Genomic DNA, 19036 nt, shown 5'->3' with positions numbered 1-19036 from the left:
TTTGTGATACTAGATCTACGAGTAGCTTTTGACTCGCTAAGCACGGCAATCTGGATTGTGGTGTTGGTACCGCTGCTTCCTGCCCAACAGGAAGTCTCTCATGGCCATGTGAAGTCTCTGATGGCTAAATCAATCTTTGTATTTGTATTCTGGCTTTCCCGGATGAGTTCATGATAAATGGTAAAGGAATGGGCCATGGTGAATGGATTTCATGGCTTTAGGGGAACTCGATTCTAAATCTAAGACAAAAAAGAGCGATACCAACAACATACTTGCAAAGTTTCTTCTCAAACTATAAGCCCAAGTTTCTGCAAAAAAATAAATAAATAAAAATGAAAGGCCAAGTGGTAGATATTAAACATCAGAGGTAATTATACTCCCTTTCTCCTGAGGTTTGCTTTAATATCAATCACCTTTCCTTTACTTTGAAACCTATCATCAACCTCCCTTGAACTTTCAAGTTGCTCACTAAAATGGCGGGATCAGGAGATAACTACGTGCAGTGACCTGAGTTAGCCATCTATTTCTAGCATTCGATGGTTCAATTTGGCAACTCTGACTGTTAGACAAGAGTGGTCCAGGCTGGTCCAGCAACTAGCATTTTGGAGGTATAGTCTGACAATTTTGGCCGTTTGGACATTGAACTAGCGATCTAGATTAGCCAAAAGTCAAATTTTACAAAAATTCAAACAATCCACTCCTATATTCCCATGCATCTCTATCTTAGACATCTGCTCTGTGGTCCTTGATTTTTCAATACTTGATTTTGTCAATTAACCAATGAGAAAAGATTTGTTATGTAACGAAGGGAAACTGGTACCTGTTTCCATAAGATAATAACCCGACTGATCTTTTGTATGAAAAAATCGAGGCCCACTTGCAGAACCCTATCTAGATGGCCGCCTAGAATCCTAAATTTAGGGTTGTCAATCTGTTGGTTGGATTTGATTTCAATCGACTTAAACCAAATTTGTGTTGATAATGAGTCAAACAGAAATCAAACCATTAAGCCAAAGTTCGATTCCGATATGATTTGATTTCATGTTGGATTAACGGGCTGTCATCTAGTTGTTATCGGTTCAGTTTCGTTTTCTATATATACATTAAAAACCTATTGTATCGGTTTTTTCAGGTTTGATTTGGTTTTGATTGGTTCGTTTTGATCTTGTTTCTACTAATTTCATAAACCTGAAATCAAAAACAAAATTTTCGGAATCGATTTCTCCATCTTTAGTGTTGAATAGGCTGTGGTGCTTCCACAATGCTACTATAGCAAGAAGGCACAAGAAGTACCCCGACACCCTCTCGATTCAATCATTCCACCCTTCATTAAATAAATGGTCAAATGGTAGATATAGAAACTAAAATGTATATTGTTCGAGAGCGCAACTTTTGCACAAGTGCAATAGCCAATGTGAATACTAATAGAAGCATTAATAGGGGTGGGATTTTTATCCTTCATAAAGGTTGGGCCAATAATTTCAAAGACCCTAGATGTAGGAATCATCCTCTCAAACATGGTTTTTTTTCTCCCCCAAATAAGAAAAAGAAAAACATAAATTTTCAATTGATGAGTCGATATTTTCTAAGTGGGGTATCTAATCCTATCGTTCGAAAGGATGGTTTGACAATTCTAACCATGGGACATGGAAGGAGTGGTCTGGAGACTCTGGACTGGTTTAGCTGCTGAGCACGGGGAGGCATAGTTTGACAATTTTGGCTGTTTCAATATGTAGTGGTCTAAACTAGTTATGAATCAAATTTTAGACACAAAATCAAACAACCCTCTTCTATATGTCCACGCATTATTTGGCACGCATATTTTATGTGGTCCTTAGTTTTCTATACTTGATTTTGTCACTTGGCTTAATTCTGATTGGGATAAGATTTATTATGTGAGGTTGGGATAAGATTTGTTATGTGAGCAAGGGACACTGGTATCTGTTTCCATAAAATAATAACCCACTTGACATATTGGACCGAAAAATAATGACTCACTTATTGGAAAAAAAGTTCACTTGTAGAACCCCATCTACATGGTCGCCTAGAAACGTTGCTCCCAATTAGATGTTTCAATTGATTAATTTGATCATGTTTCAATTGGGTTAATAATAGGTCAAACGAAAACCAAATTGACAAGCTGAAATTCAATTTTCGTATAGTTTGATTCAGTCTTTTATTGGGTTGGCTTAACGGGTTCTATCATCTAGTGGTTTTCGATTTGATTTCGTTTTACATATAGATATACATAACAAATTAGTTTCATTACAATCATCTCCAGACCCTACAATGATAAGAGTCTTGTGTATTGAATATATATATTAAAAATAATAATTTTTTTATCAAAAATAAATATTAAGAATAATAATTTTTTATCTTTTTTTTTATTATTTGTTATCGACTTTTTCAGGTTCGAATTTGGTTTTGATTGGTTTGATCTTGATTTCCACTTGTTTAATAAACCCCAAAACTCAACCAAAATCAATAAAGGGAACTATAACTCAGGCTAAAGCCGCTAAACTGGTTGTTACAACGGTGTAGAAATTGACACCCTACTCCCAACGGATCAAAATCCTTTGTTTTTCTTATTTTGCTACCTGCAGAATACAACACGTGGACAATAGAGAATTCAACGGTCAAGATTGAGTGAGGATTATTACATTCGATACGTTAGTTTTAAAATTATCCACATATCGTGTTCTGCAGATAACAAAACAATAAAAAACAGGGAGGAAAAAAACAGAGAATTATTTTTCACTCCAAACACTATTTCCCCACAAAATTCCTCCCCTATGTAAGTTTTAGTAATCAGTATTGGTGGGCTGTGGTGAACCTCACGCACGTTAGTCACGAATCACGATAGAGGTATAGATTATATAAGATAAAACATAATCCTTGGGAATAGGACCACAGGCCCCTGAAAAGTAGAAGGTAGAGGAGTGGGCCCCACCAATGACCATTGTGGACGGACCGTGTCAGAGTAGGCCCCATCACGGGGTTTGACGTTTAGTGTACGGAGAATTCTCCTGTGAAGGAATCCCCTTCAAATTTAAACAGTTCAACTAACTACTCCCATTCTAAAAATTTAACCTGTCAGAGCTTTTACCGTCCTCGGTTAGGTTTCTAGGGTTTTACACTTCCATATCATATCACCTACTTTAAAAAGACTTCCTTTTGCCTTTTTCTTCTCCTCCTTTCTGTAACAGAGAATCCAAACCAGATTTCTTCCTTTTAGTCTTGTTGATTTCTTTCCCAATCTTTCAGAATTCCTCTGCAATTCAGCGATGGACTTCAATCAACGGGTTGACAACGACAAGGCTTCAACATACTTTGCTTCTGCTTCTGCTTCTGCTTCTGGTGATGGCTACTTCACTGAACAAGCATTGCGTGGTACGTATAAATTCTCCCTTTCTCTTTGCTAGTTTCAATTGATGTTTTTGTTTCTTAAAAAAGTTCTGATTTACCATTTTTTCTTCTGATTTCGAGTTCAGTGGGTTATATTAGTAGTGACATGGTGAAGAATGATCCTTTGAGAAATCCAACGAATGTTGGAGCATCCATTCAGCGGGAGATCGAGAAGGAGAGGATAAGAGAAGAGATCATGGCTGAAGAGAGGCGGGCTCTTGAAATAGAGGTCAGGAGGGAGTTGCTATTGGAAAAAGAGTTAATGTTATTAGCTCTGCAGCGAAGGGCTCAGTCCCATGGGCTTTCTTTAATGGCTTCTTCAGCGTCAATGTTAAGGGCTGATCAGAGGCTCTCTATGGTGATTCATCCAGAGGGTGGTAGTAGGCTCGACGAGAGTTTTGCTGCGCTTCCTATTCGTGCTGAGGTTGGCATGCATCAAGCAGAAGGGGCTAAGCTTGAGGAGAGACTCTCGTTGCCGCTTCCTTCTGAAGTTGGGGTCGTGGAGAAGCTTCCGTTGCAGAGAACTTCAGAGCCCAGGGTGGGGGATGTTAAGCCTCCTTCTGATGTGGGCAAGGGGCAAGTTTTATTCTTTGTGAGTGCTGATCTTACATTGCTTCAATTTCTTCCTTTCTGATTCTCTCCTTGAGTTATTTATTTATTTATTTATTTTAAGGGAGATTGAGTACTTCCATGTTTCAGTTCTGCTTTTATATCTTAAAATTTTATTGCTGATTATGAAATACTGTTATTTTTTTTTCCTCGGAAAATGTGTCTCTCTTCTGTTTTTTTTCCCGTGTTACTGGATTGTCTTTTTGGCATAATGCCGTATGATGCTTTGATTGCTTTCTGCTACTGCTACATTTATATATTTATTTATTTTACTACTGCTACAAGTACCTCAAGATTCTTGAACTGTTTAATCATCTGGTATTTTCATTTTTGGATAATGTTCTTCTTGTGATAGGGTAGTAACGGTGTTGTTATTTTGTGGCAAATTATTGGATTCATGCATATCATGCTGAGCTTCGAATTTACTATGAAAAAGGAAGGGTTGGACCAGGAATGGTGGTCTTGTAGATATCTTGGATGTTATTTAAGTTCTGTATAGGCTTAGGATACCATCTTCATTTAGGCTTATGTAGGGAAAACCCGAGGGGTTGTTTTTTGTAATGTTTTTTGATTTGGGTTCATGGTCCTTATGTTAATATATTTTAAAAGTTAACAGGGTATACATCTTACAAATTATTTATCAGTACCAACTGGACATGTGTTAATGGGTGATATTGTTATGTTCCAATTGGTAGATTATGAGTTTGAGACTTTTTAAACTTGTTATCTAACCTCTTTTTTTTTTTTTTTTTTTTTGGAGTTTATTCTCTTATTTTACAATATCCTGACCATGTGCCTAGGGTCTGATTGTTTGGTGCAAATGTCCAGTTTGTTGGTTCAACCATCCTGTCTGGATAGTCTTAGATCAAGTCAATGCTTTCCATAAGCTAGTGGCACTGAGGTTTAGCATGACCACAAAATGGGCAGATTGAACAGTTCTAAGCTAGTATTTTGAAGACCACACCTGAGCAGATGGTCAGACTGCTAGAAATAGAACTGTGATCAATCGTTTTTTGTCACACTAAGCCCAATGTATCACATGCTTATTGAAACTTTTGACTTCATCAAAGACTGTCTACATCAGACAGATGAACAAACAAACTGAACAATCGAACCAGCCATTTAGGCTGTAGACTCATGTTCAAGGTATTCTATTGTGAGAGAATAAAATCTTAAAAGCATGTAGTTTAACAAGTCTCAGACTCAAAACCTCAAAAGGAACAAAGCAATACGTGCTAGCAGAGAAGTTCATTTGGTGTAAAGTTTGCCTTTTTGTTAGGTATCCTGTATTCTTTTTCCTCTTGCTTCGCTGTTTTACTTCTTGAACCAGATTGGACCATCAAACCATCCATCCGGTGCACAAAATGGCCTGACATCTTGTTAGTTTTAAAAGCACTGCTTTATTTAGTGGTTGGTGAATCTCCCCCCACCATATAATAATGAACTACCCACATCTACCAAAAATCTCAAGGGGCATATTCTGATCCTTATCTCTTGCACTAATTCACCTGTTTCCTTTTTTTTTTTTTTCATACTCTGTATAATTTAGTATCTTATTTAATTTTCTTGGGGGAATATTAACGTATTACATATGTTATTTGTAGGGATGAGGCTTAGTTGAGTCATACAGTTGATATTCATTTGTAGACATCGAAGACTGACATATCCATAAATATGCTTCATATTCTATGAAGGATGATATAGGCACCCCTATGAAACTTTATTGGATTGAGGATTCCTGTTGTTATGGTCTATTTCATACTCAGGCACACATTGGGGGGGGGGGTTAAAACCATCCACCATAAGGGAATGCTCATACAAAAGTCCATGATCGTCAATCAAAAGTCTTCAGTCCCAGATGCAGAGTGCATTTTGAATGAAAGGGAGATTTTATTTTTCATTTGGAAAAATTCTTAAGTTCCCAATAGGTAATGTTGAACTCAATACTCCTTTACGACAAACTCACAAACACACACACACACACACAAAAAAAACTCAATATACTCGATAGTTTATGCATTTTAATGTTTCAGTTATAATCAGCAAAAGCGAAGGCTGTACATTCTTGGTTGGATAAATAGAATCAATGAGTGTCAATGTTGCTTCATTCTTTAGTAATAATGAATTAAAACATAAGTTATGTTTGCATTGAATGCATGGTTTCATGATATCCTCAATTTTGAAAGTATATAATCTATGGGCGGGGGACCAGCAGGAAGTTATTATATCCATCTTACTCTGTACCTATTCTTCAGAATTTCAAGTCATCCTTTTCCTCTATTCCTTTTCTGGCACATCAAGATCCTGGAGCTGGCATACTTCTATAGTTAGTCAATAAGATTGGTGAAATTTTCAAGGCTTAGTATCCTATTCTTAGATAATACATTTGCCATTTTAGTATGGACTAAGTGCTACCATAAGTGCAATAATATCGGAATTGTCGATGTTGAACACAATGGCCCAATGAAGAGGGGAGGGGGTTCAAACAGTGCCACACTAAAATCTTCCTACAGGAAGAGCTGGTCAATGCTTCGTGATGGCTAGTCTTCCACACATTCACATACACATCCACACCACAATAACAAACCACAAAGAGCAAACACGAGACAAGATATATATGTTTCGCCATTGTGGCTATGTCAACATTGCAAATGGCTATTTGGGCTACAACCCAAATCTTGCCCATGTATAATGCACAATACAAAGTGGCACCTACCAAAAGGGGCACCAACCTTTAGTTTTTGTAGCACTCACTACAATGGAGCATCCACTACTACCCTATCTAGCTCCCACATGATAGAAATAATACATAAGTTGCCAATAAGCACAAAATATTGAGTTTGGCTTTTTGTTAAACACCTGGCTTACAGTCTTAACCACTTACTAATGAAAAAAGAAATGCAAATGTAAATATTACATATAGGAAAGGTTGCATTCCCTTCCCTTCTTTCACTCCCAAGCTTCTCCTCGACAATTGAAAGGCTTCACGCAATGTTCTCAAGCAAAGGGAAGCTCCTTTGCACCTTCTTCACAAACCCTGGGTTTGTAGGATAGCTTTTCTTCTCCTTTCTTCTCAACCCTTGATGTATTCTCAAAAGCCCATGTCAAAAACCTTCTTCTTGACGCAAGGTCGTGATGTAGATGGATTGAGTCACCAAAGGAACCAGCCCAGATCTGGCCTATTCTGGATCACCTTTTGAGCCAGATTTCCAGCCCCGCGGGGCCATTGAACCAGTCCCTATGCAGCCCAGCTGGAGCCTCTAGAAGCTTCATATGACACCATCGAACCAGATGTTCAGCACTCCAAATTTCCTTTCTTGGATCCCTCCACAGCAAGGCATTCTCCTCCATCGAGCAGCAGCTTCTCAGCCAATATTTAGACAGTCCTTGGGTTTCCTTGTTGGTCCTTTAGGCCAGCTCAGCAGTAGCCCATCTTCCCATCGATCAGCATGGTTTGGGCTCCAGTTTGTCTTTAAAGGGATCTTCCAGAAGATCCATACAGCTGTCCCTATTGTTGAAAAGCAGTCTCAAGAAAAGAGTTTTCCAAGCTATGTAGGCCTATTAAAAGTCACCCATCGATTGTAAACTTTAGACAAGTTTTAGTTAATGAAATTGAGTGTTCGCTCATGGCTGTTACCTTGAGGGGTGAGATGCCCATTCCTTAAATCCTTTTCCCCCCTCTCAAACCCTCCATCAATTCTCTTTCTATTCTTTGTTTTCTTTTCTTATTTCCTATTACTGTGAGGGAGTGAGTGTTTTTTTTTTTTTTTTTTTTTTTGACGTGATGATTAGGAAAACCTTGATTACGGACTTAAATGTTATGCTAAATCCTACTTAGATATTAATATTATTTTGTAGCGGTAGAGCGAGTGAGTGTTTTAGAAGACCAAATAAAGCCTAGAAGATTAACTATCAACAAAGATCATGAGCAGCCAAACCTGGCCAGATCGACTTCAAGCTGTCAGGTTTTTGAGGGTGGATCAACCAAGGCCAGATCCCCACCCCCTGAACCCCATTCAGGCACCTCTTTTGGGGGTTTATTCCTGATCCTGGAAGGTCCACTTGACCCAAGTTTGGTGACCAATTGAAGCTCCCATCATCTGTTCTGGGAGGCTTGACATTAGTTTCCTAACTGGGAACCTCTTCTCAGATCTCCAAAACCTGTGATCAGGTTACAAAACCATTTGGAGGGTTTGATCAACACCACAAGAGGAGCCATTGACTAGAAGTTGAACCCCACCAGAGCTTTCTACGGCCAACCACATGCTCCCTCCTATTCAGCTTTTGTGAAGCTCCTTTGGTCCTCTGATTTGTAAATCAGATCTGGTCTTCGGGTTGGAGTTCGAAAACAATTGGGGTAACCTTGCATCAGGTGGCTTCAGTGGAAGCTTTGAAGGTGGTCTTCTAGGGTTTCTCACTTTTTGGTCTTTCTTTTGAGTGGGGAATCTCTTTTTACTTTTTTGTTGCCCAAAAACAACACAAATAACCTTTATTGACCTAAAGACAAGCCCACGAGAGATGTGTTCAGCACGGGATATAACTTACTCGACGTCTAGCACATGTGGGCCAACTCCTTCTTTCACGTCGACTTAACTTGATGTAGATAAGTCACTTAATGGGTTTATTTTATTACAAATAAGCCTTGGGTTGGGTTATGTATATGTTGGGCCTTTGATCCCATGGGTTTTTTTTGTAATGGGTACTTTAATGGGCCTAAAATATGAGTAGAAAATAGAAAAACGGGATTTAATTCATTAACTTAGTTAGAGTCATGTTTTGAGTCTATTTTCTTTGTTATTTCAATTTGAGTCAGTTTAGGTTTCCCTATTAGTGAATGATTATTTAGTTACCTACTCCATGTTGGAGTTCTAGTCTAGTCCTATTTGGAGTCTGACTCCTAGTTAGGTTATGACTGCTAGTTTGCTCTCTTTATATAGAGGAGCTAATGTACTCTAATGGGACAAATTTGAAGAATGATGAATTGAGTTAATGTTTAAGAGCCTTAAGGCTGTGTGTGATTCCCCTTTAGACCATATGGGTGCAAGAATTTTGCAATAAGATGCTCTTCCTCTACAATATGTGCCTTTGCACACCTCAATGCTTGGGAAGAGCAACCACTCACAACTTTATGCGAAGAAATTCAAATACTTCCTTGGGTAATGGTTTGGTGAAGATATCTACCATCTGCTCTGCTGTGGGGATGAACTCCAAATAAACTCCTTTGACTACCTTCTTTCTTAAGAGGTGCTACTGGATAGCAATATGGTTGGTGCCATGTGTGAATGCATTATTGGATTCTTGAAAATGTTGGAGCTTGTGTTGTTCCAAAACATTGAGATTTGCTATGGTGAATACCCAATTCCTTCAACATCTGCTTCATCCACAAAATCTAGGTACAACAGGAGGTTCTACCATGTACTCTACCTTTGCTATGGATTGGGAGATTGACTCCTGCTTCTTACTGTGCCATGCAACAATGTGGTTGCCTTAATAGAATGTGAGACTACTATTGCTCTGTGTCATCCACACATTTTGCCCGATCTACATCAAAGTACGGAGAGATTGTGAAGTTCTTGCTTTTGGGATATTGTTGATTTGGGTGATTGTGACTTGAGTCTTCAGACACCAAGCTGACCTTTATTTATAATAGTTGGAATAGGGTTTTACAAGATTGAAAAGACCACTATGCCCTTAATAACAAATAAGGTCAAATCTACTCTTAAGCCTATATTACAACACTCATCTTCAAGTTGGTGCATAGATATCACACATGCCCAACTTGCACATGATGAAATGAAAAACTTTATTACTAAGACCCTTTGTAAGAACATCTACTGGCTGGTTTTCATGGTTTTCTATATGGATGACAATATCATTTCTGGTGATGATGTGACTGGTATTATAGAGGTGAAAACCTATTTACAACAGCATTCTTCAGACTAAGGATCTAGGTGATCTCCACTATTTTCTTGGTATTGAGGTTGTGAGAAGCAAGAAAGGCGTAAATCTATGTCAAAGAAAGTATGTATTAGATCTTTTATTTGATACTGAGATGCTTGCATCGAAGCCATTGGATATTCCAATGGACCCTCATCAGAAGTTTGGTGTTGATGATGGTGATCCCCTTATAGATGTTCATCAGTATAGGAGTCTGGTAAGGAAACTGATATATCTTACAATTACTAGGCCTGACATTTCTTTTGTTGTTGGAGTTCTCAATCAGATTATGCAATCTCCTCAGAAAGCGCATTGGGATGCAACTATTCAAATTATGGTTCTTCGTTCGTACCAAACCATTTGCGGAATCAAATCATGTTCCACAAGATCCTATATCAGCTATACATCCTCCTCGCATTTATGCTAGAGACGTCGCCAGTGGTGCCCCTGGTTAAGGGTTGGTTTATCGTCCTAATAACCATTTAGAGTTGGTTGCCTTTTCCGATGTTGATTGGTTTGGTTTCGCCAGTGATCGTTGTTCTACTACAGGGTATTGTACGTTTGTTGGAAGGAAGTTGGTCACTTGGCTGAGCAAGAAACATAACGACAATTGCCTGGTCAAGGGCTGAAGCAGAGTACAGGGCCATGGCTCATAGAGTCATACTACTCCCAAGCTAATGCGGCTCAGGTCTCTCCTTCTTGTGATTGGTTTTCCTATGCCTACACCTATGAAGATGTATTATGACTACAAAGCAGCTATATATATATTGCCAGTAATCCAGTCTATCATGGACGGACAAAACACATTGTGGTGGACTGTCATTTTGTTCGAGATGCCATGTTGAAGAAGCTGGTTGATATTTTGTTTGTTTTGTCTTCAGATCAACTAGCAGATATATTTGCCAAGTCCTTGGTTGCTCTTAGTTTTCGTCATTGTACCAAGCTGAGCATGGGTGATCTATATGCTCCAGCTTGATGGGGAGTGTTAAAGTTCTAGGGGCAATTATGTCCTATAGGGCTTAGTATTCTGCCCTATTTATTTTAGTTTCTCTTTACTTATTGTAATAATTAGGTTTGGGTATTTTTGTCCCCTAACTTACACCTCTAATGTGGACTTATATATAAATGTGGAGCAGCCTGCGATGGGACACAATTCACTATCGCGGGTGGGCTGCCTCTAACACTCAAGTCCGGTGGTCTTTCTTTCTCTTTGTTTTCTCTTGGTTTGGTTACTTAGATTCTGGTTTGTAACAGAGATAATAATGTAATTTGATTTTCTATCTTCACCTTCTTAGTTGTTAATAGCAACTAGTAATTAGAGTTTATTTCAGTTATTGAGTCGTAGTTATAGTTGACTTTTACTTTCAGTTTCAGGATAGGGTTGGGACTTTTTTGTAAATTCTATAAAGCAGCATGTAACACAATGATTTGGATTTTATTTTTTGGGATGAAAGTGCTTACTGCGTGATTCCCAAAGCTGTGTCCGCAGGTCTAATCGCTCTCCTTTGAACTTCTATGGTGTTTCAGGTTTAATTTCTCCTTCTCTGGTATTTTCTCAGTCAGACTTAATCATCTAACCTTCTTCTTCTCCCTATTATTTGCTTTTATTTCAGTTCATTAAAGCGCAATTGGTATTACTCTGTTCTGGGCGATAGTTGCAGCCCACAGGCAATTGATTGATCTCTTTCATGGTAGATCCAGTCAACATGGTATTTCGGGTGTAAGTCACTCTCCCATAGTTCACTCTCCCATAAGCGACCTAGCACCTAGGTTTTTGGATCCCAAATTCTTCTTATTCCGTGAGAACTAGGTTGAGGTACACTGCTGCCTTGTTCCTACTGCCATCTGCTATTTCAGAGAGCTACCTTCGACTGGTTGCTTGCTGTTTTTTGTTGAGTTAATACTTGGAGATGTAGAGTTTGAGAGTAGGAACGTTGTCCTACAATCTTGGACTCGACAGACAGTGGAGAGTAATCTCCTCCAAACCAAGACTGTCTTCTGCAACTGGTCCCGTTGAGCCAAGGTAGAACACAACCCCTCTTTTCCCCTTTTGATCAACCCTTTTAAAACATTATTTCTCAATACCTGTCCCTTTATTCTCAACTCTTTTATCTATTCTTGATTTGGGACAATATCAGGATTACCTTACTCTTGAATTGGTAATTCCTATCATGTCCATTCCTTCTTCTCTACCTAATTGAGCCTTTAAGCTTCTGTTTACTTACGAAAGTGCCACCCTTCTTTGAAAACCTCAATTTATTCACAGAATTGCCTTCATTGTTTAATATTTGGCTATTGCACATATGGGCAGGTCCATTGTGAACCACAAATAGGGTTTTGAACCTCTGGTTTGCATCAATTGGTACGAGAGCTGCAATTTTGGCAGTTACTAACCATGACATGTCACATCACCAATCCCAAGTTGCAAAAGTTATATCGGTAACTGGCTGAGAATAATCCGAAGACTGAGGCCACCCTTGAAAAAAATCATGGGAGGAGCTTGAACCGTTCTCACTAAGATTCTTGTCTTTATGAAGAGAGCCGAAAGTGAGATTAAGCAGGACCATCTACACTGGTTCCTCGGTTGTTGCTTTGTAGATCTAACATCTAAGATACACCTTAGAGATGGTAACCCGATCTGGATATACCCCAGGATGTTACACAGTAATTTTTAGATAGGGACTATGGCATCTAGGTTGAGGTTCCAGAGTTCAGTGGTGAAAGGGGACCTGAAGATTTTCTTGACTGGCTTACCAAAGTCGAGTGGATTTTTTCTTGTAAGTATTTCTTAGATGAAAAGAAATGCTAATTCATTCTCACAAAATTTACTGATTATGCATGTTTATGGTGGGATGACATATTACATTTGAGGCCTGACAGACAACTTTCCCCGTATCAACTTCTTGACAAAGTTGGCTTCCATCTCATCATCACTGTTCTCATCTCACTCTTGCTGGGCTTTTTGGTTTTCTGTGCCTTGAAAGCTACTTCCTTGTCAGTGGGTTTGATTCTGCCAATCCTCATTCTATAAGTTATTAGAGAGCCGTGCATTTCATCCATGCTGAACACTTCCAAGTCCTTAGTCTTTTTAATGGCTGAAACATTGGAATCAAATCTGGAAGGTAAGGATTTGAGTACCTTTTTCACTGTAACTGAATCTTTAATTTCTTCACCAAGTCCTTTGATAGCTTTTACAACCTCATCAACCCTCAACGTGTAGCCTTTTATGTTCTCCTCCATCTTCAAGCTTTCAAATTGTGCGCGGTGAGCTTAAAGCTTTGCCTCCATAATTTTGGCATCATCCTCATGGATGCTTCTAAGCTTGGCTCATATCTCTTTTGAGATCTTGCAGCCCATGACCTTGACAAGTTTTCTGTCAACAAGGCCACTCATGATTGCATTCTTGGCTTCGGAATCGTACTTAAATACTTTTCTTCTCAACTGCATTTGTGGGAGCTGTAGTAGGTGCGGTGTAGCCACTCAAATCTGAGTTCCAAAAATCATACCTCAACAAGTTGAGTGTCTCCATCCTCAACCTCTAGAATCCATAGTTTGAACCATCAAATAAAGCAGTCTTGTTGGATGCAAACCTTTCACCTGATGCCATTACTGTTTGCAGGAATTTGCCAAAGTTGATTTAGCTATTAATTGATACCGGGCTTTGGTACCAAATGTTGAACACAATGGCCCAGTAAGGGGGTGAATCAGTGTCGCACAAAATCTTTCTACGAGATGAGTTGATCAGTGCTTTCTGATGGCTGACTATCCACACATCCAAACCACAACACAATCCACAAAGAGAAAACACACAAGACAATATATACTTGGTTTTCTAGTGTGGCTACGTTCACGATGCAAATGGATACTTGGGCTACAACCCAAATCTAGCCTAGGTATAATGCAAAATACAAAGTCGCACCCACCACAAGGAGCACCAACCTCTAGTTCTTGTAGAACCCACTACAATGGAGCACCCCCTTGATAAAAATTATACGTAAGTTAAAATGGTATGAGCAAATGCCGACAATAAGCCCATAATATTGACTGTGCCTTCTTCACAAATCTTGGGTTTGTAGGATAGCTTTTGTGCTCAACCCTTGATGTCTTCTCAAAAGTACATAATGAAAACCTTCTTTTTTATGCAAGGTGGCTTCAATGGAGGCTTTGAAGGTGGTCTTCTAGGGTTTCTCACTTTTTGGTATTTCTCTTGAGTGGGGAATCTCCTGTTTCTTTTTCGTAGGCTGACAACCAACAGAAATAGCCTTAAGTGAAGACAAAGGCCCATGAAAGCCGCATTCAACATGCGATGTAACTTTGACGCCGGGTGCATGTCAACCAACTCTTCTTTGTCGTCAACTCGACCATTCTTAACATCGAACGAAGTATGATGGCCATCGAGTTTGTTAGTAGCTCTTCACAACACGTGATGGACTTTATTCGGCATGGCTTCAATGTCAAGTGCATGTTGACCTCCTTTAATCAAACGTTGAGCCTACTCCTTTCAATGTCAAACAGATTGTGAGGACTCTCGCTTTTATCAGAAACACCATTTGACAAGGTGCATTCTTCATGTCAACGTCGATGTTCATCAAGCTTCTTGCATTTGGCATCAAAGATCCTTCACTCAATGTCAACAATTCTAATTAGACATCGAATTTAGGCAAGTTGCTGCACTTCTCCATTTTTTCTGAAACTATGGCTCTTCACAACAGACAACACTTCAACCTTGACAATCCACCCATTGCCTCAGGAGTGTGTTGACAACAATGACAACACTTTTCCCAATTATCAGACCGTTTGATCAACTCATGTGTTCTCCTTCGGGTATCGTATCGGTATCGGAGATACTTAAAACCATGATGTTTCTTCATTTTCTTCTCTCACTTATGCTTTACTTATGACTACCCACGATTGGCTAGTATTGCAATTTTACTGCACCATGGTCGGCTAGTATTGCAATTTGACTGCACCAGACTACTCAATTGAAGATGAGATGGTGCCCGGAGTCCATGATTAATCTTTTTGTAACTATTGTGCTTTTCGAAACATGGCTCTAGTTATGCCCTATTGTCATTTCTAGCTAGTTACATGTATCATTTAGTAAATCCATGAGCAATCTGATGTAGGACAAGTTCAATAATCTTAACCTTGAGGGCAGTGACCTCTAAATATGATACCATCGATTAGGGTTACAAATATTCTCGGGCTAAGGCTGCATAGTTCTAGCCCCTCCAGACCTCGCACATGCGGGAGCCTCGTGCATCAGGTATGCCCTTTTTCAGATAAAAGAAACCTAGTGGGACTCAAGGATTAAAGTATCGGTATCGGTCACCGTATCGGTCAGCCAAAATTAAGATACGTATCGAAAGGTATCGTATTGTATCGGAAGATACGCTAAAGATACACAAATAGATATGAAACATTTTTTTAAACACTTTTGCATAAAGAATTTGTTAAAAAAAGCTATTGATAACATGTATTATGCATAAACACTAAATTGAGGGTATCGCACTAAGAATTCAAGGTTTGTAATTGTCCCATAAATGTAAAATCCTTGTTCCCAACTTTGATTTCCACTTTAGTTAGAGAGAAATATGGCTAGTAGTAAATTTTGAACAAAAATCCCTCAAAAAATCGTATCTTTCTGAAAAATTGCCCATCTTGGCCATTATATGACCGTAGCATACCGATACTCATCAATACGTACTGATACTCATCGATATGTACCGATCGATACATACCGATACTCATCGATACGTACCGATACTCACCAATTCGTTCCAATCGATACACACTGATACTCACCGATACGTACCGATACATACCAAAACTTATATTTCACCTTGATTTTATATTTTTCATAAAGTCTTATCGGTGCATATTGTATCGTATCGATGTGTATCGGTGGTGTATTGATGCATATCGGTATGTATCGTAGGATATATATCGATACAAAAGAATTTTAAAAATTCCATGTATCGTATCGGTCGGCTAAATTTAAGATACGTATCGGAGGGTATCGTATCGGTATCGGAGATACTTTAAACCATGAGTGGGAGAACCAATATAAATTAATTTTGCATTAGAAAATCAACCACCAAGTCGAGAAACCAACGGGATTGTTCATGACAGGAGAATTAAGAATATATTATTGGATCCAAGGTTCAAGATTTCAGTTTCGACCGATATTCAATCAAGTGCATGTTTTGGCTGGCCACTTCGTTCGGCCAATTTGGTGGTCATATGGTTATATATTGACCTAAAACTTCAGGGAAACCCTAATCGAGCGTAGACATATTGGAACCTCTAGGTTGTAAAAGAGTTTTGTACCCTACTTTGTAGTTATGTTGTATACTAACTATATACTTTCTCAAATACAGCCTGTTCTACATATAATTTAGTATGAGAACACATAAAACTCAATGAAATCAACTAAAATATGTGTTAGGATGATAGAAAACGATTTAATAGTACACAATGTCAAAGTGTTATAAGTACAAGTGTTACAAGTAGTCAATCACAAATGTACAACCAAGGTTAAAACATCCCTATGAGACCGTTCCTCCTACTCTATGTCAATACCACATAGAGTTCTAGGAAGGCTCGAAACCTTTGGGGAAAAAAGGTATGCCTCTAAGTAGGGTGTTAAGTTACGGTAAGTATCATATCGTATTGTATCAGTTGATATGTATCGGGTAATAGTTTCGAAAAATAAATTATATCAACTGATACAGCTCTACACAGTCCGACATAGGACTAATACAGTTTGATATGGTTCGATATATGTAAGATATGCTTGATACGCCTCCTTTCAACTTGCAAAAGAAAAACTGAGTGAGATACGAACCTAAGAGCAACCGATGGCCTTGGAAAAACGGAAGTGTAAGGTGTAAGTGAAGAGAATAGAAGAAATGAAGTCCGTCCCTTAGCCTAGTATATATCCACAGTTGATGCAACTCCATACCGATGCATCACCATTGTTTGAAAATTTAATTGACAGCTAAGTGATTTCATAACCTGAGCTTTCCTTAACCAGCTGACCTTACTTTATAACTGCTCCATCCTAAAGCATGTTGAGCCTATATTGGTTCTAGCCTGGACCAACCTCACTCTATCTTTCTGCATGCTGCTTTTTCATCAGTAGGTAGGGAATTTGAGACTTCAGCCGCACCCAACCTTGGATGGCCTATTACCACTAATTGACTGCAAGAGGTGCTCCTTCCTTTCTCCATCCTTGTTGTTTCGGTCTGTGAGTTCCTCTCATGGTTATTGAGCTGATCTACGAGCACTCTCTTCCAACATTTTTCTCTTCAATATGAGATGGAGGAAACCATCTAACATAAAAAATGACCCTAGTCTTCACCATATCAACAAGTCTTGGGGATTTAGTGATCAAATCACGAATCAAAACAGATCTGGGTGAAAAAGGTGGAAAGTTGTAGATTTCCTTTGTTTTTGGGACTCAAATCTCTTCTCTTTTTATAATTATGCATCACTAGATTAGGTAAAAATTACTCAAATCCTTTAATAAGCCATTTTATGCTTCAAAACTATATTTATATGTATCATAAGCACATCCATGCATTCCTTAACCATTTTCATATGCATTGCGCCTTTGCGATACGCTATGATATGATGCATTGTCTTTTAAAATCACCCCTTTAATATGAAACCCGATACCTCTACTGATACTTAAGTCCTTGCCTTTAAGTTTGAATCTTACACCAACCTTGCTCAAATGCGACAACTTCTTGTTGTAGATGTATTGTTGTAGTCCCCAACACTTTGTTTCACCAAGAAATGTAGGTGATGTGACAAAAAATTACCAAATTTAAAGTTTTTGGGAGTTTTTCCCCTATAATAGGAGAAACAACTTGAAACTCACAAAATGGATTGAAATTTCAGCCCATTTTGATAGAATTAGTGCCTTTATATGCACCATTCATGTATTGGAACCGAGTTGAAACTGAAATTTTGGCTGAAATGCCAAAAACTTCGGTCCAAAACCTGTATTCCTATTGAGTCACACCCAGTTTTGTTTTGACCCTCGCCAAAAGCAAATTATTTTGCAAAATCTTAGTGGTTTCGACCAAGATCTAGAACTATTTGGATCCCTGTAAGGCATAGCTTATGAGCCATACTATGAAAGCTTTGGAGAAGGTTATTGAAGCCTCTTGTGAAAAGAAACTGAAGTCTTGGATAACCAATTTGGTTTTATGCTAAGGAAATTATCAACATAAGCTATCTACCTACTCAGGATACTCATGGAAACCTATAGAGTTATGAAGAAGGATCTCCATATAGTCTTCAACTCTTTATCAACATGGAAAAAGCTTACGACAGAGTACCTAGAGAGTTAATATGACATGTTCTAGAGAAGAAAAATGTGTTGAGTAAATATATGGATATAATTAAAGATATTCATGCTGACATGGTGACTAGTGTGAGAACCAAAGACAGTCAAGGTAGCTAATTTCCAACTACTATTGGGCTTCATGAAGAGTTAGCTTTGAGCCCCTATCTATTTGTGCTTGTTAAGGATGAGCCAACAAGAAACATTCAATGTGAGGTTCCATGGTGCATGCTTTTGACAAATTGTTTTATTGGATGACACAAAAACAAGGTTCAAGACTAGACTAGAGCAATGAAGATCCACTTAGAATCAAAAGGCTTTAAGTTGAGGAAAACAAAGACGGAGTATGTGATGTATAACTTTAGTCACACTAGGATGGATAACGACGCAGTGACAATTGAAGAAAGAGAGGTATTGCAAAGTGACTATTACAATTGCAGAAAGAGAGGTACTGCAAAGTGACTATTTCCGATATTTGGGATCTATTTTAAATAAAAGAGGCAATATAGAGGATGATGTGACATTCAGAATTAAAGTGGGTTGGACAAAGTGGAGAGGTGCTTCTGGAGTTTTGTGTGATTGATGTATCCCTGTAAAACTTAAAAGAAAATTGTATAGGACAGTAGTATACGCAACTATGATGTATGAGCAGAATGGGGCTGGTTTAGATCGATCCTAACCGGATGATTATGAATTACTCACATTTCCTATAATATTTTACTTTACCCCTGT

General features: G+C 38.5%; 1 protein-coding gene and 1 long non-coding RNA gene across 2 annotated transcripts in view; both read left to right on the top strand.

Moving 5' to 3' along the window:
• Positions 1 to 3125: 3125 nt before the first annotated feature.
• The window catches only part of LOC122083909 (cylicin-2-like), a 19288-nt gene continuing 3377 nt past the window's right edge, over positions 3126 to 19036 (top strand). The window contains exons 1-2 of the mRNA XM_042651845.1: positions 3126 to 3390; positions 3492 to 3997. Coding sequence (XP_042507779.1) covers positions 3285 to 3390; positions 3492 to 3997 — 612 coding nt within the window. The 5' untranslated portion in view covers positions 3126 to 3284. The remainder of the gene's footprint in view (positions 3391 to 3491; positions 3998 to 19036) is intronic.
• LOC122083910 lies at positions 8907 to 11233 on the top strand. The gene is made up of 2 exons (XR_006141754.1): positions 8907 to 10408; positions 10501 to 11233. It is a non-coding gene; the product is annotated as an uncharacterized LOC122083910 (long non-coding RNA).

Source organism: Macadamia integrifolia, chromosome 7 (genome assembly GCF_013358625.1).
Source record: "Macadamia integrifolia cultivar HAES 741 chromosome 7, SCU_Mint_v3, whole genome shotgun sequence".
NCBI lineage: Eukaryota > Viridiplantae > Streptophyta > Magnoliopsida > Proteales > Proteaceae > Macadamia > Macadamia integrifolia.
The sequence above is the reverse complement of the archived record's forward strand: the minus strand, read 5'-3'. Positions and strand labels throughout refer to the sequence as shown.